Source organism: Phaethon lepturus, unplaced genomic scaffold (assembly GCF_000687285.1).
Source record: "Phaethon lepturus isolate BGI_N335 unplaced genomic scaffold, ASM68728v1 scaffold34213, whole genome shotgun sequence".
Classification (NCBI taxonomy): Eukaryota; Metazoa; Chordata; class Aves; order Phaethontiformes; family Phaethontidae; genus Phaethon; species Phaethon lepturus.
In genome coordinates, this window is record NW_010531841.1 from 36,002 (window position 1) to 62,838 (window position 26,837).

Sequence of the window (26,837 nt, forward strand, 5' to 3'; positions counted from 1 at the left end):
GATGAGGGAATCCACATGTAGCTTTTTTCTTTCTCTTTCCACTATTGCTACCGCTGTTCCAGTCCCACTATGTCAGGGTAGGCCTACAAAAAGAGACAAAAATATGGGATGAGAAGGCTCTAGCAGGCAGTAGGTCAAAGAGGCTGTGCTCTGCCTTCTAGCCATTTTTATTAGCTCTCCTGACAACAACAGCTACTGAAGCCATAATATTTACAGAATGCAATCTCCTTTGAACAGATGCAAGCATAACCCTGACACGCTAACTGTGATGCCCCTGCTTGTATTCAGTTCTGTTGGATGCCAGCTGCAGGCTTGTAACAGTGATTTTGGCCCTGATACATAGGTCTGTACTGAAATAAGTAAGACTGGATGGCCAACTTCTTCTTGAAGGTGTCAGTCACAGCAACGACACTAAATTAGTAGTACAAAGATGGGAAAGCTAAAAGGAAAAAGTCTAGCTTACTTGTTTTATCTCTCCTTTTGAGTAAAAGATAGGCAGGATGAGTAGTCAAAATAATTTGAGATGTTGCTTGCAGAAGTATGAGAAAGAGAGACCTTGGCATGGGGTTAAAACAACATGAAAACATTAGTAGGGGCGGGTTAATCATATACTGTCTGGTTTATCAGCAACTGCAAGAGATGCAGCAATAGTAAGTATTTGGGAGAACAGGCCTCCTGAGGTTTGGCACATTGGATTTGTGCAACCTGGGAGGATGAATGCTTGAGCTAGAAAGGTTCCTTAAACCACAAAGTAGTGAAGGTGTCCAGAAAGACTACCTGTGAAGGACTGACTTCTGCAGGAGACATTGGAGCTAAATCTGAGTGAGCCTGGCTGGACTTCGTAAGTGAGAGACAGAGGGATCCAAGGCTCATGCTTTTAAACCTGGTATGGTGCTGTGTGACAGGGATGAACAGTCCCTCTGCAGTATTCCAGCTGTGCTTCTGCTGAGACTGGTTCCTGCCAAAGGACCAGCAAAGACAAAGTAACACTGACCAAGATGACAACACAGAATTCTCTCTTCTGTATGTGCAGAAGGCTTGGGACTCCTGAAAAGAAGATATGAAAAAGAGAAGGAGGAGAGTAAAATCAGAGAGAAGGAATTGACAAATGAAAGTACAAGTTACTGCAGCAGAATACACTATTGATCTGGTACAGTGCCAATAGTGAATACTGATCCTAACTTGTATTTTTCCATATGCCTATCTAGTGAGCTACCCCATGGCTTTAATGTCTGTTCAGCGCAGTTCAGAAGTACTGTCACTTGCAACTGCACCACATTGTGAAATCTGTGCAAACCGGGAAAGGAACAGCATGGGGAAAAAAAAAAAGTTATATTTGTGTTCTCTTTAGTCTCGCACCATTCTTATTTTCAAACAGGAAAGTCAGGCATTAGAAATTCTCCTTTACAACATTGTTAGGGAAGCTGCAAGTTGTATAGAAGCACTGCTGCAGAGGGCATGGGGGAAGAGGGCATGGTGGCAAAAAGAAGCATAAGATTTCATCCTGGATACAGGCAGCACCCTGTCTTTTTGGAATCAATGAGGAATGGGGGCACAGAAGCTGTTGTGAGCAGGTTAACATACACAAGCCAGTCTGTCGCCCGCATTATTGCAGAATAAATGTCCGTAATTCAAAACTCCTCTTCTTAAATAATAACATGGTGTATTTATATAGCACTTTGCCAGCTCAATAGTGAATGCCAGTTTTCCAAATAAAGAGTGGTAGATGGATGGGCAAAAACATCCAAAGTCAAATCAGCAGCCAGTTGATGTCCAGGAGTAAATCTCATGACTGCTTGGCTCTCACACAAACACAACTTCTTTTACTGTGTCGGCAAGCTTAAACTGCAGAATTTTCTTATGGACACCTAAGAGTTGCTTTAGTGCATGAAGAGGGGGAGATGCCCAACTGCATTAATGCCAGAGAATTGCAGAGTTATGATCACAATAATCGAAATACACAGCTTCCAGTGCAGAGTTTGGTCTTCCATCACGTCCAGCACACTCAGGATTTTGATGTTCCCCATCACTGCCTTTTGGTTTTGCAAATCATCCACTTCTGCCTGGTCTCTCCCTCACCCCACGGTTTCTTCATAGCTGTGCAGAACAGAGAGGAAAGCTTGATACAACTGTACTATTCATGCATCATAAGATTTGTACATGCATGTTTGTTTAGATTATTAATTAGTTATTCCTCTAAGGTTTCAGGCATCATGATTATTAACAAGCATGGAATGAGAACACCAGTGAGGTATGTTTATATCCTGTGTCCACAGTCCTGCAGAAAATAAGGCCCTATCTCACAGTTGCTAGTATATAAAACTTAACACAGTTGTCAAAACATCCATACATTCTTTGATCTCTGTCTTTCCCTGCCTGATTGCATGGTTCTTGTTGCAGCACCTTGGAAGTGCCTTCCTTGAACCTAAACAGAGAAACTATGGTCACAATCACTGGTAGTTCTTTGCACTGATAATGTAGCATATTTAGTCATTAAAGGGCTTTGTGTTTGTGTGCATGTGTGTTTTCATGTAGAGTTGCAGACATGCTGTATCTGGACAAGTTTGTTGGAAAGAATTTGTAGTAAATTGATGAGATAATTTATGCAGTTTACTATAGCTCCCAGTAGGCTCGCTGCTATTTCAGTTAGGTGGTTGTGGTACCCAAATTAGCTCATTTAAAATTACCTTACATGACATCTTTTGAAAATTTTTACTGCCCATGTTAACACCAGTAGTACTCACCACTTCTGAAAGGAGCTTTTCCATCCTCTATCAAAAGGGTGGCTGATCCCAGGCAGTCAGAACTCTCTTCGTTTGAGGAAGTGTTTTGTCATGCCTTTTCTGCACCTTCTGCTTAAGTAATCATCTGACTCTGAGACTGAAGTTAATGTTTACATTGTATGATTTCTGTTGACTGATGGCTCTTGCAGCAATTGGACAGCATTTAAAACACATGGATTAACTATTTCGATGACTCAACAGGAGAGGTCCCTCTGAATGGGAACATTTTGTAGCACAAAAGGTCCCTTCCCAACCCAAACTCTTCTGTGATTCTGTGAGTGGTCCCTATTTTGATACAGGGAGTGAAACCAGATCAAATATAAAATCTAAGCCAGGTTTCAGTTGCTGAAACACACACTGATGCTTTAATATCAGAGCTTTTTCTGTGGATCTTCCTTTAGAAGTAGCAAGCACATTATTTGAAATTTTAAAATAGAAAACTCCCTAAAATTCAACACTGATTCAGTGCTGCAGCACAATGATAATCAATGTGAATGGTTAAACTGCAGATAGGACTTATGATCCTACTAAACAGGAGGCATGGTATACTATTTGTAACTGTGACAGAAAATGGAAAGATAATTGATTGTCCTATACGAAGGTGGAAGAGTTTGGGGAGGGAAGTGCCTAAATGCTGCAGTTGTCAGCAAGATTAATAACTCTTGAATAGCAGCAGTACATGGGTGCTGTGGCGCACAGCAGTGGTAAAGTGTAGTAGTGTATGCTAGGCCAGTACACAGCTAGCAGACATTGGCTATCACAGCTTCTGCTTTTTTTTTTTAAATGCAGTTAATTATTTATAAAATGGTCTGAATTTTCAAAGCGTCTACTCTCTCAGTACTCTCTCAAAGTGTCTTACTCTCTGTCTTATCCCAGGGCTCTGGTCCTCTAGCTCTCAGCACTACCTGTATGTTTGTCAGCCCTTGTGCCATCCATCAGGTACCTGGAATAAGGCTGAGAGCAGTGTTTACACCACAAAAACTTGCTCCAGATTTTGCTGCAACTAGGGTGCAGCCAGTTTGCTCCACAGGATGCAGGTGAGAGTTCTTCTGCACCAATTGCCCAGGTATTGGGGCTGATCCATGATAGTCATTATAGAGACAGTCAAGACATACAGTTACTTGATGTCAGATCAAGAAAATAGAACAAAATTGAGTTCTCTTTGTTATTCTATCTGGTATTTGTTCATGTGCAGTGCATGATCAATACTAGGTCTTTTACAGTGTGATACCATAAAGAGATGACATGAAAATTGTTTGCCGGAACTGTTTATGTTTCATCCTCTCTTCATCCTGCTTTTAATCCTGAGCAGAGCTTTCTTACAAAGTAACACACACAGACACAAATCCTGCATCTTTAAAATGATAGCAAAGGAGAAAGACTTGAGATAAAATTGATGTGTTATGCCTGAAAATATGTTCCATGTGCCAGTTATGAGAAGTGTCTGTAATTACTAGTGTCTTCCTGCTACAGAGCTGCTCTAGGAAGGAGCCATTGTCTCTCACCATGAAAAACAAGGATTAATATAAAATAGGACTACTTGGATTAATGACAGGCTATCTGTGGGTTACTTTTTGGATTACATTTTATTGAGAAAAGTCTATGTTAAGGTTTAGCTTTCAGTTCGATTTTGAGACAGTGCTTTTTTTCAGTGGAAGTTTATGGTGGACTGTCAGAGCTTGGTGCAGAATGTCTTTTCTTCGGTAGCATTCCTCTCCACAGTCTGATGACGTTTCTTCTTAAATTGGCATGTTTTGAATTCTTCTGTGATTTCAGAGGTTGACTTCCCTTTTGTTTCTGGGAGGAACACATAGATGAGAACCGCTGAAATGACCAGGACAGCAATAAAGATGAAGAAGCAAAAAGGACCAAGAAGGATCTGGAGATAAAAATAGAATAAAATGAGTGATTTCCCTGACAACACATATGCCTATAGATTATTGAAAATTGTTGATTTGTCCCTGTGAAATGAGATATAAGTTGATTTTACAGAAAGAAAATTTATTTATCTTTTCGATCTATTCTTGAGGCAATAGAGGATGTCTGAAGTCTAGGGAAGTGTTTTACATAAATGACCTCCATATGCCAGTAGTGTTAAGGGATTTACAGCTTTGATCATCTACAAAGCATTTCATCCTATTCCCTGTCCAGACCAGCCTAGAAAACCAGTTTAAATTGAGGGAGTAAAAGAGAAGATTGCAATCAAATTACATACGATAGCAAAGGGGAAAATCATTCCAGTGAAAGTGAGGCCTAGCCAAATGATGATTCCACCAATTACAAAAGCAGAGGACCTTGTTGAGAGGGTGAAGATTTCATTCATGACAGATGTGACAGCTCCAGCTGAGGAATAAACATAAAAAAGCCATAAAAACATTGTTGTAGTTAACCATATTCCTCAAAGTGAGTGAACTGATGTCACTGATCAACACCGACCCAGTAAGTCAGGCTACTGTGAGATCATCTAAATTTGGGCAGCACAGCCATCTCTATCTGAATTCCCCTACAGACTTCTCTTACGGTCCATGGGGAGGGATGGACACCCCTGAAATGCAGTTTCTATCCACCTCGGATGTATAAAATATGGAGATGAAAGGCCCTAAGAGCCTATTTCTCTCCACTGCCCATAGGGGAGACCCGGGTTGTGCTACCATGGGAGTTCCGTGGGGTTTTCAAGACATTCATGGTCCTCATATACAGCTCTTACAATAATAAAGGCTGCCGTTTGAACTTGGAGACTGTAATAACTACAAGTAGTGTTTAGTCAGGGAACTTCAGAGTAAATATTGGTCTTAGGTAAGTGAGATCTTAATAGAGAGCTGTATTTACCCATGTAGGGTAATGAGAGAGGATGAGAAAGGACAGAGCAATGCTAAGAGACAGACTATGCGTGCTACCAGATATCATTCTTTCATAGAGTAGGATTTTACAGGTGAGTTCAGAGGACACTGATATTTTAGAAGAGGCTACCTCTGCCCTTAAGCAAAGACAGAGATGGACCAGTTGAGTCTGTATGCACTGTATTCACACCCTCCAAAACAAGTCTTAGTAAACTGCGTAACAAGTGGTTTTTTTGGCTTGAACTTGTAATCCAGTGAGAAGAAACAGGGTCCTGATTCATCAGAGTCTGAATTCTTTCAAGTAATTTGTTAAAGAAATTGTTTCTTGGGCTATTAATTCATCAAAAATTGAGGCTTCCCCAATTTCAGTCCAAACTAAGCTGTTGATTTTCAAAGATACATTCACACAGTCTAGTTCTCTTTCTATACATCCATGACCTGTGCTTACCCATGTGGTACAAGATTTTCTGCTGTGGCTTTTATTGTTATACTCACCTGGCCCTATTCCATAGGCAATAATGAATAAAAAGATGAAAATAACACTGCAGTAACGCATCCAGAGGAACTGATCCTAGAAAAAGGCAAAAGGGGGGGAAGAGAGTTAAATTTAATGTTATAGCTGTAGCACGGCTGATTAAAACATACAGGAGAAGCAATATTTATGAAAAAAACCATGATGCTGGGCTCTGTAGTAGACGCTCACTGGAACTACTTATCTCTGTACTGAATACAGTGGAAGGCCACAAGTAGCCTGCAGTGTCATATCAATGGAGGTGAGCTGAACTGCCCCCTGGTCTGAAAAACAAGTAACAAATTCCAAGCTAATTATAGCATGGGAAAAATTGTGACTGATTTAACCTAATTATCTTATTGAATTAGACAACTTCAGAGAAATGTTTAAATCTCTAGTGAACCAGAAAATATCTGTGAAATAGAAAGAAGATGAAAGTTTATGGCTGAGACCAAGATTGCAATGCAGTGCAAAACACTGGCATTACTGAAGCCATGGCAGTGGGTTCCTCACTGCTTTCCACCATCCCGACTGTAAGTAGCTAGAGAGCTGCACTATATAGTTGGATCATTTGTATCAAGGGTGGAAATCGGTGGTTGTTGGAAGGGTCAGTACACACTGCTTCTGCTGCAGGAGGCATGGGATAGCAAATAGGAAAGGTGATGACAAGGATGCTCATCCAGGGATTTAAAGGACAGCAGAACAAGACACAGGTGAGGCTTGGAGAGGTCAAGCAGGCAGAGAACTGGAGGAAAGCTATGTGAGGCCAATGGTATTACAAAATGTTTTATACTGACTGTTTGAAAGCCTGATAAAAAAGATGAACTACAAGGCAGGACAAAAAAAGCCTTGCAGAGGGGCTAGGAGTTTGCATTCAGAAGATATTCTGACCTACCGTTTTGGAAATGAAAGCTAAGGCCGACTATCTGCTGTCCTGCACAAAGAATTCTGATGCAGGTCCACCCCCAGAGAGACATTTGCTTACGCTCAGTAGAAGGCTTGTTTCAAGCAACACCAGTATCAGTGCCATCAGCAAATAACCACCGCACAGGAGTATCCGGCGTCCAAAACGATCGATAATGGAGCTCTGGAGAGTAGAAAAAAATTGCATATCACTGGAAGCATGGCAAAATCCAGCTGTCCAACAAATCAAGCATTCTTCTTGACTTCTTTTTGCTTTACAAAACACTAATCTTATTACTACCAAGTTTGGTATTTTATTGAGTTGCTTCTAGCATTTCTAATGCTATGAATTGCTCTTGCTGTGCAGCATTGCAGCTACTTTTTCATAAACACTGTAATCAATGGAAGCATGCTATGATTCGATTTGAATATATATTTATACACAAATACATAGAAATAAGTATACGTATTTATGTTTGAATGACATTTCATTTATATCTGTATTAATAATAGAAGTATTTTTAGAAGAAATTATGGAGTATGAAGATGGGAAGAAAGATGTAAAAGGAGGGAAAAAATTTGGAGGGGATGGTAACAACTACTTTACAGGTTTATGTGGTGCCACAAAAAAATTCTTCCGTTCACAAAGAGAAGATCAATTTTCTTTAAGGAAGAATAGATTCAACTCACATGTATTTTAACTCTTAAAGCCCCAGAAAGAACCGACTTACACAGAAGATGATAGAGATGAGCTCAGAGATTGCAACTCCTAGAGATACATATGGGATTATGCTTTCCTGCAGGTTGGCTGTCTGAAAAATTTCCGAAGTGTAAAAGGTGATCTGGGAAATAAGAAACATTTTAAAAATTAAACATAGTCAATAGATGTGATATGTGCTTATCCAGCATCCTTTTGAACTAGACCTGTCATCACTGCGAAAGCAACAGTACATTATTGGTGTTTAGTGGAGGTGATATGCCTGCTTTGTGAAAAATCAAAAGGTTAGTGGAGCTGGAGAAAAGCCGTTTGAAAGCCCAGGAAAAAAAAGGAGTTGAAAGAAACATACTGCCTGTAAAACATGGGAACAAGATGTTGTTTTGGCAAAGAGGAAGTGAAAAAGGACAAGACAGGAAGTGAGGAAAAAGAAAAGCACATCTCTGTCATAGCAGACCATGCATCATCATACAAACAGTTGATTCTGTTGCCCTTTTCCAGTTGCTAAGCAGAAGCTGGTCGTCTGCCAGGTCTCTGATGGACTGGGCACCATTTCCCTGTCAGCAGAGTGCAGAGGTGCCGCCTCTGCCCACATTGCTGGGAACGGTAACAAGCAAGCTCCAACAGAGTGCACAGGCTCGAGCAAGGCTTATGGCTAGAGACCCACAGGCAAGTGATAAAAATGACATCTAGGGGAGTCTATCAGCTTGGGCTGAATTGGGCTCAACCACTTTGTGTGCGGAAACAACTGGAAGGCAATGGCTTAATGGATAAATATGCATTATCAAATGGAATGAAAGTTGGATGTCAATAGCTGGCCATCTGCTACTGAAGAAGTGAAAGAAAGTGGAGATGGAAGTCTGGATAAATAGATCTCTGGGTTGTAGCAAGCATTAGGGTATTTATAACCCTTCCTCCTACACAGACTTTGGTAGTACTACCAGGGGAATGAAAGCAACAGTGCCCTTGCAGGAACTTCTGCTGAGTTGCATCTCTTGTATTCCCACCTGAGAAGTACCCTTAAAAAGGTAGGAAGAATATTAGTGATGATACCACAGAGTTTCACCCTCAGTGGGCTCTGCGTGAGGAGGAATAATGCAGATCCAGAGGAAAGTGACAAGTTGGTATTGTGGTGCTTCGGTTTACTTAATAGTAGATCTAAGCATGGAAACAGGGTATACTCAACTGCACTCAGGCCACAGAGCTGCAGACTCAGTAAAAGGAGGAGCATGGTGCTCAGCTGTGGATATACGGATGGTTCTTTCAGCACCTCTAGGACATTCATGATTTTGGTGCCTTTTGTTACAGCCTTTTCCTTCATCATGTCATCAAACTCTGTGTGATAATTCCCTTCTCCCCAGAGTTGCTTCATGGCTAAAGAAGAAACAGAATGAAGCATACTCCTCCATCAGCTGATCCACTCAGTTCTGTGTTTTTCAACTTTTAATGACATTTGCAACATTTGCAGTTCAGTCCATGCTTTGATTCATCAGCCACTGAGCATGGCTTACTGGAACATGCTGAGACTGCCCTGTAAAATGGCTTTCAACTAGCTGTAGTATTTAGGGGTAGAGCTTAAATATTGCTGATGACTTCTTTTAGTCTGGAGTAATATAATTCAATGCTATGATCTTTACAAGATCTTTAATCATGTAATTATAAAGAAATCTGTAGTGGACTAATAGAAAACCTGATCCCCTCTATTAGGTTCAATCTCCCAAGAGTTACAGTTTAACAAATTAAGGATCTGAAGTCTTATTTTACCTTTCAAGCAACCAGCCTTGTCTCCTTTTTGCAGCAAGAGATAGGGAGGGGACTCAGGAAAGAATGGCAAAAAGAGCAGTTGAATCAATGCCACCAACCCAGAGAAGGACAATAGCACGTTCCACGTGTCTTCAGTTCCTAAAAGATCTCTATGAAAGCATGTTAGAGTGTATTTATAGTCTGGTACAATTACAGTCTATAACTAATTTGGTATTTTCTAGATCCTAGACTAGCTAAAGAGACACAATATACATACAGATTTGAAAAGATAAATTGAAATAGAAGACGTTTAGGCTGGGAAACGAAAACAGATGAATACTTTTTTCCTACTGCAAGATCAAGATTTTTCTTCTAATTTGAATTTTTTCTAATGATGAATGGAGTTTGAATATTCCCACAACAGCTCTCTGAACCAATACTGCAATTCTGCATGTTATCAAGAAATTAGCATAGATCTCAGATCTCAAAAGTTTACTAAAAGTGTTTACATACAATCTTTTCTTACTAAGTTCAGCAGAGAGACCGCACCTCCAGAGATGGATTCATCCTTTCTCAAGAGAAGGGCCTTTCTCTCCCCAGTGAATGACAAGGGAACCTCAGTGACTGGTATGGGGTAGATGCTTCCTTTTTGATAGCTGTAGCTAAGCAAAGCAAAATCCCCCCTTAGTGTATGTCCATTTCTAGGACTGGGAGAACAACGTTTTCCTGCCATACAGTAGACAAATAAACAGGAAATAGGATAACAAAGAGTAGCACAAGTACCGTAATCCAAGAATTCTTGCTACAGCTTTTCCTAGTGCAAGAAACACAGAGGAAGTCACATTTACAAATCCACGCAACTTCTTAGGTGAGATCTCTCCAGCATACTGAATATGGGCACTCATATTTATTCCTAAAGCGAAGAAGACACAGGAGAGCTAAAGCTATAGAAAGCAAGAGAGAAGGTCCCTTTTCGTTTCACCTTCAGCTAAAGGTAGCTTTCTCCTCTCTCTTCTGAACTGTTTGCTATATATTCTCCACAATAATAGGCTGAAAATGTACCTTTAATTTAAGCAAGATGTTTAGCTAATCCATCAGATCTCTCTCAACAAGACCTCTTGAAGACAAAAGACAGCTCATCTTACCTTTTCCCAATCTGTTCCTTGTTCCACTGGGGTTACTGTGCCTGCCTGGGTACTCTCAGCAGGAAGATTTCTGTATCCACCCCAAAGAAATCACATTAATATGGAGTAGTGGGGAGTCCTACCAGCACAGATGCCCTCGAGGAAGCGCCCAATCAGGATCATCTCAAAGGATTTGGCTCTCCTACTGAAGCCAATATGCAGCGTGGCTACTATTAGCAGCACGTCGTTGAACAGCAGACATTTCTTCCTGCAACAGTAAACAACACGTGGGTGTGATCCATGTTTTAATTTTTCTTCTTTGACTAGTGTCTACCTGTTCTCCTCTGGATTTACAGACCAAGCCATGGCCATGTTTAAATCCATTGCTTATAGGACAACCGTATCTGGTTATGAAAAGGCATGATATCTTTGCAAGGGGAGTGGAAAGGGAGAAGCTAGATTCCTCTTCTCCATGCTAACACTATGTGAGCACACCATGAGGCTGAAGGAAATTCCTGTGGGATAAGTACTGATAAGGAACAGTCTTTTCCACTTCTTTCCTGTGGGTGAGGCTCCCATCTCAAACACTGCATGTATCTCCAGAACAAGGAAAATCCAGCTTCACTGAGAACTTTCTTCACTGCCCACCTCAAGGTAGAGGGTTCTGGCTTTGTCCCTTGTGGCCACCCTCAAAGAGAGGGTTCTGAATGTGTCCCGAGGGACTTCTACTTATCGTTGCTGAAACTCTGATTACTCTTACAGTGGAATGAACCTGCACGTTTTTTTTAAAGACTGTGATCAATTAAAAAAAAAAAAAGGGCAACCCCCCCCCCCCCGACTTTTGCCTACAGAATATCTATCCCCTTCTGCACTACTGCTGTGCTGTTGGTCTCCCTAGGGCACTATTGCCCAATAAAGAAATTTCAGAGATTCATTTTTTACCAACATTTCAGCAAAGATACAGGAATTGTATGGCACCAAAAACTGTGAAAAGGGAATCAGAAATAGTTGCATATTCTCTAAGGTACCTAGCTGCAGTTATACACGCTGAGTAGAATTAATTCTGCACCAGCAGGAGGCAGCGAGAATTCTGACAGCCATTATATTAAGTGAGTAATATTTAACTGCTTCCCTCGTTGCAGCCCTGATTAGTGAGCTGTTGGGAAATATACTTACTTTCCATATTTTGCAGTCAGGTACCCACTACACAGACACCCTGTCATTCCACCTACACAGTACATAGACACGATGAGGGACCACAATAATGTGAGTGTCTCCGGATGCAGCACAGAACCATATCGCTCCAGCCAGGTTTCATTGATAAACTTCTGAATGTACTGGGACAAAAAAAAAATATTTTGATTCCACTAATTACAATAGTTCTTCATTATGTTTACAGCTTAAAATTTAGATTAATAGTCATTACTGAAAGCATCGCTATGAGACTCTTTTGCAAATTAGGATTGATATTTACTCTCATACAGACTGACAGTGTAAGAGAATATTTCAAAAAATAATTATACTCTTTGGTCTGTTGAATCCTGGCCAAAATATTGGGACCTTTTATTGATTCTTGGGCAGTGCAAATGTTCTTGAGTGCAAGTAGAAGGTAGAGAGAGAAAAGGGCTGAACTGAAGGTTGAGACTCAGTCAGCTAATTTTTAACCTTTTTCTCCATGGCATAATCTTTAAGGAGAGTGCTTCAATATGTTGTTTCTACACATTGTTCATTTTTCATTTTAGAGATGTTAGAGCAGTTTTATAAAAGAAAAAAAAAATTTGTAAGGAGCCACCAAAACTTCCATTGTCTCTCCATTCAGCTATAGACCACAGCAGGAAAAGTGTTGCTTTTGCAGTTTTTTCAGCCTTGCTGATATTCTGTGGGAAGTTGTCTTTGGAGTACAGCTCCTAACATTCATGCAAACTCCTTTGACAGTGGACAGTATGAGACTGGAAAGAGCTGGGAATAAACTCACATAGCAACACCTAACAGAGTTTTAGAGCATCTTCAAAGTGTAAGGCCTAGTCCCATGAAGAGCAATTACAGATGTGATTTTGTGAAGGCTTTGCTTACCAGAGAAGTATAATTGATCACAGACATTTGAAAACCAGATAGGTGGGTTCCACCAATTCCTAGCACCATAATCATTAGCAGTAACTTCCGGTATTGAACCTGCCAAAGATGATGAAACACATCCTAAGTTCCTGATACCAGCATGGCTTTCAGACCATGATATAATTTATGAGATCTTATATCTTCATATTCCTATGATTAAGAAGACTTTAAAATGCAAAAATCAGTTTTGAATTTTTCAATAAACAAGCAAAACTGCTGGGAAATTATTAAGATCTGCGCATTCCTTTATGTTCCTCTCCTGGTTATTAGCAGCCTGAGAAGATGTAGTCTCTAATTCTGTTAGTTCTGCTAGCCACTGAAATTAAAAAAAAATCCTAAAAGCCTTGTTCAGATAGTTTGTGTTTGCTTTTGTACTAGTAAAAAGCTACAGCTTTCTTGAACCTCTTTTTTCCTTCAGCTTTGCCTCTTCAGCAACATTGCTCACTGGTTTCCAGAGTTTAATCAAGTCTGTCCTCTTAAAACTTATTTTGTTTACATTTCACTTTTATTATCCCCATAGGAAACTGCATCTTTAGAGCCCTTGCTTGAATGACTTCTATTTGAAATGCTGTGTTTCCATGATGTACACTGGACTTTAGAGCACTCTTCACAAGCACATATCTTTTCAGGCATTTAGTCAGGTCACACTCTAAACAGATGAGGATCCTGAAATACCCTTGAGAGTGCAGGATAGTAGAGTGGGAGGGTTTTTTGTTTTCTGCTGTTTCATTGCTGCTATTATCTCTATCTTCCTCAAAATGCTTATTCTTTCCTGGTTTCCCAGGTCCTTTTTTAAATCTCTCACTCTTTTGTATTTCTAATATATTTTCTGGACATGCCATGTAATAAGTCCTCTTGCTGAATCAGTGCTGTCCCCAGCACGTGCTCTGTTGCTCATTTTTGTTACGAGAAAGATTGTTTCATTCCCTTTGCTGTAATCTTTAAAGATCATGCTGCTATTAGTGACTAGGGCTAGAAGACAAGAAGTTGGATACTCACCAGGTCTGAGAGGAAACCAGCCATTTCCCCTTGAAAACCTGCCTGCTCTGAGAGCCCTTGTCAAGTCTGTCAGACGAGAGCTATGTTTTCTATGCTTAGATTATAAGAAGTTTGGATCTTAGCACAGAAGTTAAATTCTAACTATGCGGCTTTTACTGAATAGTGTCCTCCTCCGACACTGGCCAGGGACTCTTCTTGCTGGTTTAATTATTGCAAGACCCAGATATGCCAAGCCGATTACAACATCAGTAAATGTTTATCCTTCATGTTCTGGGAGTGCTCCCCCTTATTTGCACTGCTAAACCACCGCATGTTCCTGTTGTGTGTGCCATCAGATGGTGCTACCATCTTTCCTTCAGGGGAGCAGAGTCCCTCTTCATGTCTCTGATGAGCAGCTTGGGCAGAGCGTGTTTTCCTCCTCTCCATTCTGCTACAGAGAAAAGCCACTTTGTATTGTAGCTGAGCTGTAACACCTCTTTTCTTGCATGCTGTAAGATTTTCAATTGCTTGAAATGGTTTGAACAATTTCCCAGTTGCAGAACATGAAGTACCTGAATATGGGCGTATTGTGTCCTTGCTCACACTCAGTTCTTTATAGAGGGTCACACTGTTTCCAGGACCACTCAGAAGCCTCACTCTTACCTCTCTGTAACAATGGAGATGGACTACTGTGTGCCAGAGCAGGATGCTCATTCTGTTCTGGCTTGAGAGTTGATTTTAAGAAGTATTTTTCATCTTAAAAGATTTGATTTTGAATCAACCAAAGACTTGACTATTTGCAAAGAGTGTAAGTTAATTCTTTGTTCCTTCAGGCTTATATGTATTAAATGTAATGCTTTGTACTACACTGAATACAGCATAGTTCACTTGACACTACAAAGATTTAACTGTCCATGGTTAGGGCCAAAAGGGGAGGTGGGAAGGTGGGGTTACGGTTCTGAAAGCAACAGAAGCTTTGCTCAGGAGCACGGCAGAAGCACCGGCATTAAAAAAATACAGCTTGTTTTTCATGTTACAGTGACTGACAACTCAGCCCCACGCTGTCCCCTGGGCTGTGTGCCCTGCAGCACAGGGCGAGCTTGCTGAGTCACACCTTGACCTTTCTCCTGCTGGATGTCCCAGTAACACTCTCTCCAAACCCTCTGCCTGGGTGTCTTGTTGCACATCAATACACTGAAATAATTCAAGCTGAATCTTCTTTCCATCCATTCCATTTTCATTTTCTCTGAAATGCTCATCACCTTCACGTCAGCTGTGCTGGTGTAACTCATTCCTTCCGCTCCCAGCACAGACTACTCAAATGTTCTCGCTTCCTCTCCTAAAGCAACCCAGAATCTACATTTCTTTTCAATAACTACTGCAAAAATCCCTGTCTGTCTTTAGGTTTTCTCTTGCTTCCTACAAATTCCCCCTCTCAATCTCCATTCACTTCAACACCGGCCACTGCCTTCCCCTCAGCCATCGATTTTGCTGTCACAGAGAACACTGCAGCCAGATTGTCCAGCTGTTCCCTGTCCTCTCTTACCACCACCATCCACTCTATCTTCTAGGATCAGATCAGAACTGTGTCCAGCAGAATATCCCAGAGCTGTCAGTTGCAAATAGCAGTTGTAGGCAAAACCGTAAGAACTGAGCAGTGATGCTTTCCTTGCGCGTTTTCCAGGCCCTAGTGATGTGCAACCCTGGGACTTTGTCAGTCAGAATGGTGTCTTTATGTTTGCTCCTTCCACACATTTACTGAGATCCTCTTTGAACTCTTGTAAGCTTTTGTTGTTCCCAACTCCTGTGGCAGAAAGGTCTTGAGATACTTGAACAATCCAGTGTTACTTCTTGCTTTCTGTCAGGACACTCTAAAAGCTGCTTTCGAAATAATTACCCCTCTCCTGTGCCATTTCTCTCATTTTACCTTTACTTTCCTTTTAAATTCTTCTGTTTCCTGTATCAAACTTGAATGTCGTATCTCTGTTTCGAGATCTTTCCATGCTGTACTGTCCCTTGCAAGTCCGTTTCTATTTTTCTTTTCCCTCTCAAAGAGATTTTGCCAGACTAAGAGCAAACCATTTTTCTTGACTCAGATAGCAGGGTCTGGCACCTTAGAGTGGGGCCACAGGCAGGGAGCAGATGAGTCTGAATGAACTAGAGGGGAAAGGAAGATTTGTTCTTTGAGCTGAGGATGGGAAGCTTGGCTGCTGCAAGGAAGGACACACATGGCAGCCCTGGGTCTTTCTGGAGGGGTTTTTAAACACTCTATCTGTGGCCAGATTTTAACATCTGGTTGATCACAATCCCCTGCACGGCCCTGTTCCTCTTCCTCCTGTTGTCTGTGTTTCTCCAAGAATACTCATACTGCTGTCTCATTTCTATCTGGCCTCACAATTCTGTTCAGTGCTGTAATATGGAAAAAGCAACTTAAATGCCTAGCATATAGTTCTTATTGATTTTGCTAAAGAAGAGGACAGGATGAGTCTTTCCACCTAGTATTTTAACACTACAGAAATGTGCTTATTCCAAACCCAGTACTTAGCTCACCCAATACCCTTGGGAATTTGTTTTCAAAGATGCCATGTGTTGCACTTGTGTGATCCTGGAAATCAAACAGATACACTGCAGATTCACAAGGACTTCTTTAACCTTTATACCAAATCCGTGCTAGTTTATGGCAGTGTTAATGATTTACCACTTTCCCTCTTGCAGACAGTATTTCCTAGTGGGAGGGAAGAAAGGAAGAAGTCAGGCATGCTGGACGACATCACACTGTAGAAAGACATGTATAAGGAAATGAGGTTTTAGTGTCCTGTAAGACACTAAAAACTTCTTCACTGGGAACCAGTAAGGTTGAGAAAGACCAGACCAAATAAAGACTTATAAAATAACCAAGGTCTTACTTATCCTTTCTTTTCAAAATACTTTAAATGTTTCTTCTTTATTCTTCCTGCATTTTTGACCAGAAGAACAAATATATATTGGTTCTTTCTGTGGTTTTGTGCAATCCATGACCTCCAGCCTTGAAAATATAAACTTTGTCCATCTTTTTTTGTAATATGATGATTGTCATAGGAAGGATGGCTGTGTGGGGGAAGCCCACTGCTCTTGGTATTAGCTCTTGGCACTGCTACAAATATTATTAGAGGACAGTGTGAAGATAAAATAGCAGGAGCCTTAGGGCTGTGAAAGAAACTGCCACTCAACATTCAAGTTCTTTTGCAAATTTTATTGTGCAGCATCTGCAACGGTCAGTAGTGAAGTTCTCATTTCCAGAACAAGACAGAACGGACAAAATATTCCTTGACCCCAACAACACATTCCCAGGAGATGGGCTCTCCTCTGTCCCTGACTCTTCAGACAATGAAAACCAAATTCAGGCATGATCAGTAGGATATGTTTTCCTAGTCACTGCTTTTTTATTTCCTTATCAGTAAACTGCAAAACCTGAAGAAGAGCAAGAGTGTGTCACATCATATAGCAACGAATACAAAAAGTGAAGCCCTTTTTACCATGCTTTGTAATTAAAAGATGAAGTATTCATAGATCTGGAGAGAGCAGCAAACACTCAGACATACAGATTGGGTTCTCCAGGAGAGGCACTGCTCTTTTTTTGTCTCATCAGTACCAGTTACTCTTGGGAACTCAATCCCATTGAAACCCAGTGTTCCTTCCCTCTGACATGAAATAACTCCAGGCTGAAGACATGCTGCATAGTCATTGCTAGTGAAGAAAGAAAACCTGCCCACTGTGGGTTAGCCCACTCATGACTTCCTGCAGCTCTGCTTTCTTTGCTTATGCTTTTGTTCAGTGCTGACATATCCCTATTTGTTCCAATAGAAGAATCTCCAAAATCTAGGCAATGTACCTGATTACCAAGCAAGAGGTTTGGCTTGAGGTGACAGGTTATGCTTGGATGCTTCTCTAGCATAGTATCTCCTTTACACCAGGACTTTATACCACCTGTACACCTTTTTTCTTCAGCTGTAGCAATGACTCACACCCCGCCCCCCAAAAAAAAAGATAAAGACCATGCTGTAGGTCACAGAAGTGTGGTCATAAGCTGCTCAAGAAAGTCCTAGTTGCCCCTATACCATATACTTGCTCTCAAGTCTAATTGTAAGGGGGGAAACACTGCATGCTGATTCTTTCTACGGATAGGCAAGGTACCCTTCTTTCACCGGATTAAAGAGCTAAACACTTCTTTTCATCTGGACTGAAGTTCTTTCTCTGTGAAAGCTCGACAGCACTGACTTGTTAATAGGAGCAGATAATTTCAATGTGAAACATCTGTCCTCTTTTTCTCTCAGTTTCACAAGTATACTGTACATCTGAATCTTCCACACTCATTTCCTCCAATAACTGTGGAGGTTTGGTAAGAAAAATAGCAGATCCTGTGCTTCCAGTTTACACAACTGCTAACTTGCAGGGACTGACAAAGATCTTACTTCTTTATACACTGCAAGATTTTTTATGCAGAGGATTTAATTCAGCTCATATTTCAGCAGTTGGAGAGAACCACCAAGTTCATCTTGTACCCTGCACTGCAGGTGATTATTTTTAAGATACACATTTGTGCTGTATGTGGAGCAATGGAATCTCTCTTGCTTAGTGAGGCTTCTGGGCACTACCAGTAATAAAAGAGCAAAATATGGAGTGGAGAGTTTGTTATTAAAGTCTAGTAACAATCATCACTGAGCAGTTACTCTGCTTTAGGGCTGTCTGTCTCTTCTTTCCACGGTAGTTCAGGCGATTGAACTCCTCCATGACCTGCAACATGGTCTTTCCTTTGGTCTCTGGCATCACCAGGAAGACAAAGGTAGCCATGGACAGACAGTATGTCAGGAAAATGATGAAACAGAAACTACCAAGTCCTTCCTATAGGAAAAGAAAGAGACAAAATGTGTTCACATAAATTGATCTAGATTTCTTTCTCTTATGATATGGGGTTTCTGGTTTTGTATTTACCAAAACACTTGGTCAGGGACTCAGTTGATGTAAATCCTGCTTGCTGGCACTTGGGGAATGGCACTGAATGGTAAGATGAACTAATGCTCCTTTCCTGCTTTCAGGAGGAAAGTTGTATGCTCCGCAAACATTGAATGTCATTGCTTGACAATTCTGAGAAGTGCTGAGCTACATTTCAGTTACTCTTCATTTCTGATCCATCCTTCTCAGTCAGTGCTAGACTGGGGAAGGTACATAGCCTGTTAGCTTTGTCCCTCCTTGCACAGTCCAAAACTGCAAGGGGTTTAGTTTCCTGCTACTTACTAGTGCTGGTTGAGATCTCTGGTACTGCCCATTTTCCACATTAACCCCAAAGGAGATGCACATACAGGACAATGAGGGAAAAGAAGGGAGCCCCTCATGACATTCAAATGATGTCTGACAAGTGTTGGTGCCACTGCCACCACTTCTGTGTTTGCCAATGTCACACTATAACTGTGTGTGGTTTTGCTATGCTTTCACTAGGTATCTGTGTAAAAAGAAAGAGGCCACCAGAACTGCAATTAGTTTGGCTCTGTCCTTTGCATGATGTGTTGAAAAAGAGAAGTATGCTCTGGGTTCAGGAAAGGTCTAACCTCTTCCTCTGAACTGAAACAAAACACCCTGCTTTGCTTACCACAATGAAAGGGAACAAAAGTCCAAGGATGAAGAGTTGGAGCCAGTTTGTAGCACCATTAAAAACATAAGCAGCTGGTCTGTATGACTGAATAAATATTTCTGTGGGCAAGGGGCATGATACTCCAGCTGAAAAAAAAGTTGGAGAAAAAAGGAAGTTTAGGAATTTTGCAAGATGCTGCTGTAACTCACACTTCATAATACCATATAAGTTAATGGTTTTAACTGACCTGGAAGTGTTTGAGGTGCTGCTTGGCTCTTCAGGAGGAAGGCATGTAGGAATGCAATATGAAATGAAGTTTTACCTCTTACCACAGTACTGAATCAGGAGTAGGGATTCATGCTAACTGTGCAACAGCTATGCCTGGAACCTCTCTAAAGGCTGCAGTGAGGAAGGAATGAGTATATGAAACCATTCCAGTAGAAAATACCAACCTGGCCCAATGCCAAAGCTCATGATGAAAATGAAGATGAGTGCAACAGAGCAGTATGGTACCCAGGAAAAGGAATCCTACGGTAGGAAATGAACAGCAAATAAAATCAGAAATTAAAATTTTATTTATCCAGCTCCATTAGAAACATTCATCACTGCTAAGTATGTCATTGTTAAACATACATGTGTTTCCTCTACTTCCAGAAACTTCACAAGGAGACAGGCAGCGGTCATGGTTGTATAAAGCTATTGGCTTTAATCTGCCTGTACATGGCTGGGGACAGACTTCTGTTAGTATCATGTTTAGCCCCCTCAAATACTTCCACTCCCACTAAAAAGTGATTTGGGGGGAGGGAAAAAGCAATGATATCTGCCACACAATAAAACACTAAGATGGGATACAGCTCTAATGCATAAGTGGCATCTTACCTGTAGTGAAAGTGTGACTGTAAGGAGCCCTAAAGCCAAGGCGATAACAGTGTAGCTTTTCCACAGCAGTGTCTTCCTCCCTGCACGCTCAATCAGGAAACCCTGCAACCAGGAGGACATGCTGTCAGCTACAAAGCACAGACCTTAATGGCAGGCATGGGTGAGCTGCTCTGGAAAGCTGCCTTCACTGGCCAGGCAGGGGATCTCTGAGTCGGAGACTGGGAGGGTAAGTAAAGGTGTCTGGTGGGACTGAGCAGGACCAGGAGCTGCAGGGAAGGGTGGAAGGTGAGGAGGTGCAGGGCTGCAGGGAGCATTGCCCGGGAAGAGGAGGTCTGAGGCAGCACTCCACAGGTGAAGGATAGCCAGGAAGGACAGCAAAGTGAAAGGCTTGCACTGTTAATTGCCATGAATCCTACAGCCGTGAGTCCTACTGACAAGTGGACACAGGGACTGTCATCTGCCCTTCCTGCAGAGGGGAACTGGGATGCCCAAGGCTGGCTCAGGCTGAGTCATGATTTTGAGGGAAAGTCTCTCCTGACCTACCATAAATTGAATATAAACGCCCATGTTTGCAGAGTGTGTGGAGATGATTTTGTGTGATCAGTGCAAAGCACTACAGTTGATTTGTTGCAGAAGTTTGATTCATGAAGCTCTATTTACAGTAGAATCTAAAGATTGAAATGAACCACGCATTACAGCAGAATGAAATTCAGCTGAAAAGCCACTTACACACAGAACTGTGGTGAGGATCTCAGTGATCCCAACTCCCAGGGAGACATAGCGGGTTTGAGCAGGGGGGATTCCAGCCTTTATAAAGACATTGTATGCATAAAAGTAAACCTGGAAAGAATACAAATGTGTGAAGGCTGTACCCATGTGGTCATGTGTACGGTACCTTCTGTCTTTTTTGACAGAAAATAATTAATCAGGCCTTAAAGAGAAAATATTTTTCTTGATTTCAGTAACTAATCCTCAATGTTTCCATGAGGCTTATTTGTGCAGAACAGCTTTTACTAGCAGCTCTGTTTCCAACTCAGTAACAAATATAGCCTTATTCTTTTTTTGCTTGCTCTTAGCACTAGCCTTTGTCTTATGTCACAGGTTATAATTCTATCAGACATCTTTCATATGTTTTAGTGTCCTATGTGCTTTGGATGAGAAGCATACAGAAATGTAAACAGTACATACTAAGCAAATAGTTAAAATTATCTTTCGACATCATCTTTAAGCATTTGCAGTGATTTTGATAGTCACTAGTTTTCTGATTGTAAGCACTCCTAAACCATAAGAAATCCCACTGTTAATACGCTCAATTTCTACTGGTCCTTTATACCGTTACTGCTGCACTAGACGGGCTATAAAGGGGTCTTATGAATCTTGAAATCTTTCTGAATTTGCAAAATTAATCTGGGTCTTGACACTTTTCCTATAAGCTCATTCTATACAATAACTATTCCAATACTCAGTGCTCTCTACTGAAACATAGATAGAGATATTTCCAGAGAAAAGGTATGTTAGAGAGTATGTCAGTAACTGTCACATATATTACTGGGATGTTTTACTTGTCTATAATCTGAGAAAGTGCAAAGTTAAAGAATTTAGAAAGAAAACCAACAAAGTAAGAGTATGGAAATGCATATTCCATAAAGAGTATGGAAATGTCAGTGTACATGACAAACCTGACTCAGTTTGTACTGAAATGGCTGAACAGTTTTGGTCAGTGCATTCTGGAGTTCAGAGACACAGCGGAGGTTACGCTGTTCTTTACTTGTTCTGTATCTGAGATTTTATTTTATCCCCTTCCATTCCCTTATCGTAATAGGGTAATCCATACAGATGCCTTCAGGTGACACTTGCTAAAACACAGTTCTCGACTTATCCCAGGTCCCAAACTTCCATGGGAAGATTATAATAAAGAGTAACAACAGATCCCCTCCTTACAGTTTCTGTTGCAGTCAGCATTTTATTACTCATCGCAGAGCTTACTTTTTGCCAAGAAACTGTAAACAATCTAGAGACCAGAGAAAAGTAGCACACGTACCACATTGACTCCAATTAACTGCTTACATGAGGCGACAAGGAAGAGAGTGACGAGCTGCCATCGGACAGCTTTGTCTCGAAAAAGATCACAAACGCTCTTAGCCTTCTCCCCGCGGATGGCTTCTTGCTCTGCCATCATGTCATCTATTTCGGCCATATGGTCACCATCTCCCCAGAGCTGCTTCACAGCTGGAAGGAGAGGAAAAAAGAAGATGACTCTTGGTCCAAGCTCACCAGCACAGATGTGAATTCAGAGGACTACTCTGCCTTGCTGAGTCTCTTATTTGAGCTTCAGGCTCTTTGCTTGTGTGAACTTCCTAGGAATCTGGGTTCAGCTTAGACACAGATTCAGTTCATTCCTATTTATTTTTGCCCATAAATCTTAATCATGACCTCACCTTTGGCCAATAGTGGCTTACAGTGTTTCACTGTCAGTTGAGCCTAAATTCTTACCAATCCTTCCCCAAGTTCTCTCCTGCTAAAGGCAGTTCTAGCGCAAAACACAGACAAGTAAAAATGATTCCTGTATTAAAAAATGAGTCTACATCCAAGAAGTTCTCTCTCTTGATACTTAAAAACCCCAAAATGTCTGTTGTTTTCTGTTTATGTCTGTAGCTGCTGTTAGGGTTACTGAAAAACTACAATGCTTACAGATACGGCATGACAGTAAGGAGCATCCCTTTCTTCCACAGAGCCAGAAGGTACCGTATCCACACCCTGACTATTCAAGGCTGAATCTGTATTGAGGGAAATACAAGCTCTGTGTAATCTCTTGGAGAATCCTGGCAGAGGATAAGGGAAATACTAGTGCCAAGAGAGCGCTAGTATCAAAACAGAAGAGGCTGTCTTTCTTTAAAGCTGAAGGTAGTTTCAGAGTCAAAAGACAGAGAGTCTCTTTCCCAACTGTACCTCTCTTCCAGGCTCATGTGGGGTTTTACTGTATTTCTCACTTTTTGCTAAAATGAATGCTTTGTGGCCCATTTCCTTACCTTTGATGCACCCCTCCTTGTCCTTTTTGTCAATGAGCAGATAGCGGGGAGAGTCTGGGAAGAAGGGGAGCGTGAGAAGCTGAAAGAGGGCGGGAAGCGCGTTGGCTGCCATGAGGATAGGCCAGAGAGATTCTACTCCAAGAACTTCTCTGAAACAAAACCAGCAGAGCAAGAGGAGCTGAGCAGCCATGCTGAGCTGAGCGCTGGCCATGTGAGCACACACAGACACAGGATGGTCCCTCGGCCCTGCAGCGTGTGTCCTGCCAGCTCTCACCCGCGACTCTCCAGCATTTCTCAACCAACAAAAATTAAACTCTCAGTGGGAGGCGGAAGGGGAGAGCAGAGTGCTAGTTGTCTGCAGCACACGGGTTACACCGTGTTGCCACCTGTTGCTCAGTGGTGAGTGCAGCAAGGCTAACTGCATCCTGCGGCAGCTGAGGGCCCTCAGGGGCAAAGTGTCCCTGCACAAGCGCTGAAGAAAGAACCCGCGGTGGCTGATCTCTCTGCTTCTGATCCAAAGAGTCTCAAGTTACAGTTAAGCCAGGATCCAGGGGTTATCAGCCTGGTACAGGCTGTCCCAAATAGCAGCCGCTGGGTTTCCTGTAGCTTTGAGAATTCTGTGGCCAGAATGATGCGTGCCTGGAAACAGGATGGACCATCTTTGGTATGGGACAGGCAGAACGAGCCTGTGCTGAGGGGAATAAATCCACCATAGGTTTTCTGGTTTTGTGTGCGTGTTTGATGAGTGGGTGTGCCTGTTTATGTGTATTTTCAAGAAAGTTTGGATGGATCTGATATTCCGTGCTCTTTCTATAAAAAGAAAAATAAAGGTCAGTTCATACATATTTTGTATGATTTCTGTTTCCCATTTACTTAAGTCAGGAATTTGGGCTGAGCTAATTCAGTCAGGCTGCCTAAGGTACCTGGAAAACATGTCTAAAAATAGTTGCTGATTTGCCTATCCATAGGCTTGCATTGATGTATGCATATATTTTAATAACAGAATAAATTAAATCGGTCTTAGACCCCCTTACCTGAGACCCAGAGCAAATCCTACAAACTTTCCAACAGCAATGGCAGTAGAAGCTGTTATGGCAATCAGCCCACGGAGCTTCCGTGGGGCACATTCCCCAGCATACATGAGATGGATATTCAGAGCTAAACCTGCAGTGACAAATGACTGTCAGGTCTGGTGTTTTGGAGGGGCAAAATTATGGGCAAAGCATATAGGGTTAGGCTCCGAGATACTCCTTTAACCATGCTGAATCTGTGTCTGCCTGACATGAAGCATGTTCCCAGTACCGTGACCTTGCGTCTTTGCTAAATATTTCACTAAGTAAATATGTTCCCCTGGGAAATCTGTTCTTCATCAGGCTGGCCTTCTCTTACAATGTTTCCTATAGCCACATATACAGGATTGCTATTGCTCCCTTTAATCTCAGATTATATATTTCAGTGTCTACTCAGGATGTTACGTGCCTTATTTTGTGCTTGAAACCAACAAGTTAACAAAAGCTATATATTCCATTTGCTTAATGAATTAATTAATATTTATCCTCTCTTAATTTTTTTTTGCTGGTTAGTATTATCTTTATCCAACTGCTCAGGGATCAAAAACACTGAGAGATTGTAACCTTCTGAGGCACCTGGAAATTAGAATTGCCCGGCCTGAAAACCATTCCCCTGTCTGTAATATGGAAGGCAGTATCAGCCACAACAAACACCACAGAAACAACAGAGGTCAGCTTTCTGTTGAATGAGCATGTTTCCCTGAAATACTGCGTGTTTTGTCTTTTTCACAAGTTGGCAGTAATTTTTATATGGATTGGATGTAAAGATAAAAGAATGAGAAATGGAGATGTCACACATGATTAATGTAACTGTGTTTGTGTTTGCTTATTTAGTTAACAATGCATTCAGCAATCAGGTTCTCTGCAGAGTTTAGTAAAAATCTGTGATCTGTATACTCAGTCTGGTAAATCCCTATGACCATCAGTCACTGCTTTCCCAGCTATTTAATACCATAGGTAGGAATAATAGTCTACCTCCACACACTCCAGAAACTAATCTTCCAGCAATGATCATTTCAAAGGATCCACACAGTCGACTGAGTCCCATCAGAGCTGCACTCAGCAGAGCAGGGATATTGGCAAACAGCATGGTCTTCTTCCTGAAATTCATTGCAGGTTGTCTGAGCGGTTGTCTGTAAAATTCACTTTGAAACGCATCTAATCCTCATGTGATTTCTCTGGACTGGATTCACTTTGGAGTTTATAAATAAGGGAGAGGGTATGATTTTCTTTGTAATCATTGGCAGATTTTGCCATTCTGTTTCTTCACTGAACTGATCCTTCATCTGAAGCAGCTGCAGACTGCTCACAGTGCCACTTTAAAGCAGTGTTTCTCCCAAGACATAGTCACTTATTTTTGCAGTTGTGGGTATAAACAGAAAAGCTAATGCAATCATTATTCCTACCTTCCAAATCTAACAGACAAATATCCAGCAGACAAGGACCCCAGAAGCCCACCGATGCTGTAAATGGACACAACAAAGGACCACATCAAAGTAATTATCTCTTCACTGGGAGAAGAGCCGTATCTCTTCAGCCAAGTCACACGGATGAAACTTTTGATGTACTTTAAAAAGAAAAACAGAAATCAATGGACTCAGTCAACATGTGTTTGCATAATTGCACCTCTTTTTTACTTCTCTTACCTGCTTACTGGTCTTTTTGATACATTTCTATCCATACCTTGGTTGAAATCTTAGCCCCAGTGAAATGAAAGCGAATTTTGCCACTAACATCCCTGGAGTTAATGTTTTAGTAACAAGGTGCAATGAATAAATCAATGAATAAATACATCAATATTAAATATCAACAGTGAGTGCCATTAAGACGGTGGCATGTTGTTCTTTTTTTTATGTGCTAAATCCTGATTGTTTTGCCACCTGATCTTTCCCTCCATTCCCGCTTGACTGTCTGTCTCTGTTGCCCACCTGCTGCATCTTGTCTGATGCCTTGGGTGAAATCCAGGTTTTACTTCAACGGACTTCAGTGAAATCAGGATTTGTCCCTCAATGCGGCCCATTGTGGGGTGTCTCTGACCTACTGTTCGTAACCTTCATGGCACCCTCATTCTTGTTGAGGGTTCCAATGTGGTCATAGTATGAGCTCAATGTCCTCAAAAACATTCAGGGTGCCAAACACCTCCCCTAATTTTCCTTTTCTAGCTGCAGGTATCAGTGCTGACCTCAGCTCTAGAGCTACAGTCCTTCCCTGTCCTATTCCACCTTACAGACAGTCACTTAGACCTAGTGTGTGTGGCCAAGGACATGGTTCAAAGGACTCCCTGAGCACTGGAAAAAGGACAACGTCCTGGGTGCGATTCAACTCAGTAAGGAGAAAATGGCTGACTTTATAGATATCAGTCATCCTCCCCTTTCCCAGTTCTGTCACACCAGACAGAAGTTAAAGCCCAATGAAACACAAGAGCAATAGCAGCTACTCTTAGAGCCAAGAAACCACAAGTAAGTCTAGTATTGAGAGCAGAAGTGAAAAAGTTGGTGATTGCAAATAGAGGCAGGGAAGGAAAAGGACAATGAAATCC

General features: G+C 41.5%; 2 protein-coding genes across 2 annotated transcripts in view; both read right to left on the bottom strand.

The window, feature by feature from the left end:
- Nucleotides 1-4,455: 4,455 nt before the first annotated feature.
- LOC104618956 (solute carrier family 2, facilitated glucose transporter member 11-like) lies at nucleotides 4,456-13,790 on the bottom strand. Its single transcript, XM_010284682.1, has 12 exons — nucleotides 13,734-13,790; nucleotides 12,693-12,791; nucleotides 11,796-11,956; nucleotides 10,763-10,887; nucleotides 10,279-10,408; nucleotides 9,517-9,665; nucleotides 8,939-9,126; nucleotides 7,769-7,879; nucleotides 7,120-7,221; nucleotides 6,119-6,194; nucleotides 4,999-5,126; nucleotides 4,456-4,662 (listed from the first exon to the last, which is right to left on the bottom strand). Exons 1-12 carry the CDS (start codon nucleotides 13,755-13,757, stop codon nucleotides 4,456-4,458), a joined length of 1,500 nt encoding a protein of 499 aa, XP_010282984.1. The 5' UTR covers nucleotides 13,758-13,790.
- Nucleotides 13,791-18,386: 4,596 nt separating this feature from the next.
- Nucleotides 18,387-26,837, bottom strand: part of LOC104618960 (solute carrier family 2, facilitated glucose transporter member 11-like) — an 8,620-nt gene continuing 169 nt past the window's right edge. Inside the window, exons 2-11 of the mRNA XM_010284687.1 lie at nucleotides 25,705-25,865; nucleotides 25,274-25,398; nucleotides 24,263-24,392; nucleotides 23,229-23,377; nucleotides 22,241-22,428; nucleotides 20,929-21,039; nucleotides 20,200-20,301; nucleotides 19,773-19,848; nucleotides 19,339-19,466; nucleotides 18,387-18,593 (exon numbers count right to left, since the gene is read on the bottom strand). Of these exons, the coding sequence (XP_010282989.1) occupies nucleotides 18,387-18,593; nucleotides 19,339-19,466; nucleotides 19,773-19,848; nucleotides 20,200-20,301; nucleotides 20,929-21,039; nucleotides 22,241-22,428; nucleotides 23,229-23,377; nucleotides 24,263-24,392; nucleotides 25,274-25,398; nucleotides 25,705-25,865 (1,377 nt within the window). The remainder of the gene's footprint in view (nucleotides 18,594-19,338; nucleotides 19,467-19,772; nucleotides 19,849-20,199; nucleotides 20,302-20,928; nucleotides 21,040-22,240; nucleotides 22,429-23,228; nucleotides 23,378-24,262; nucleotides 24,393-25,273; nucleotides 25,399-25,704; nucleotides 25,866-26,837) is intronic.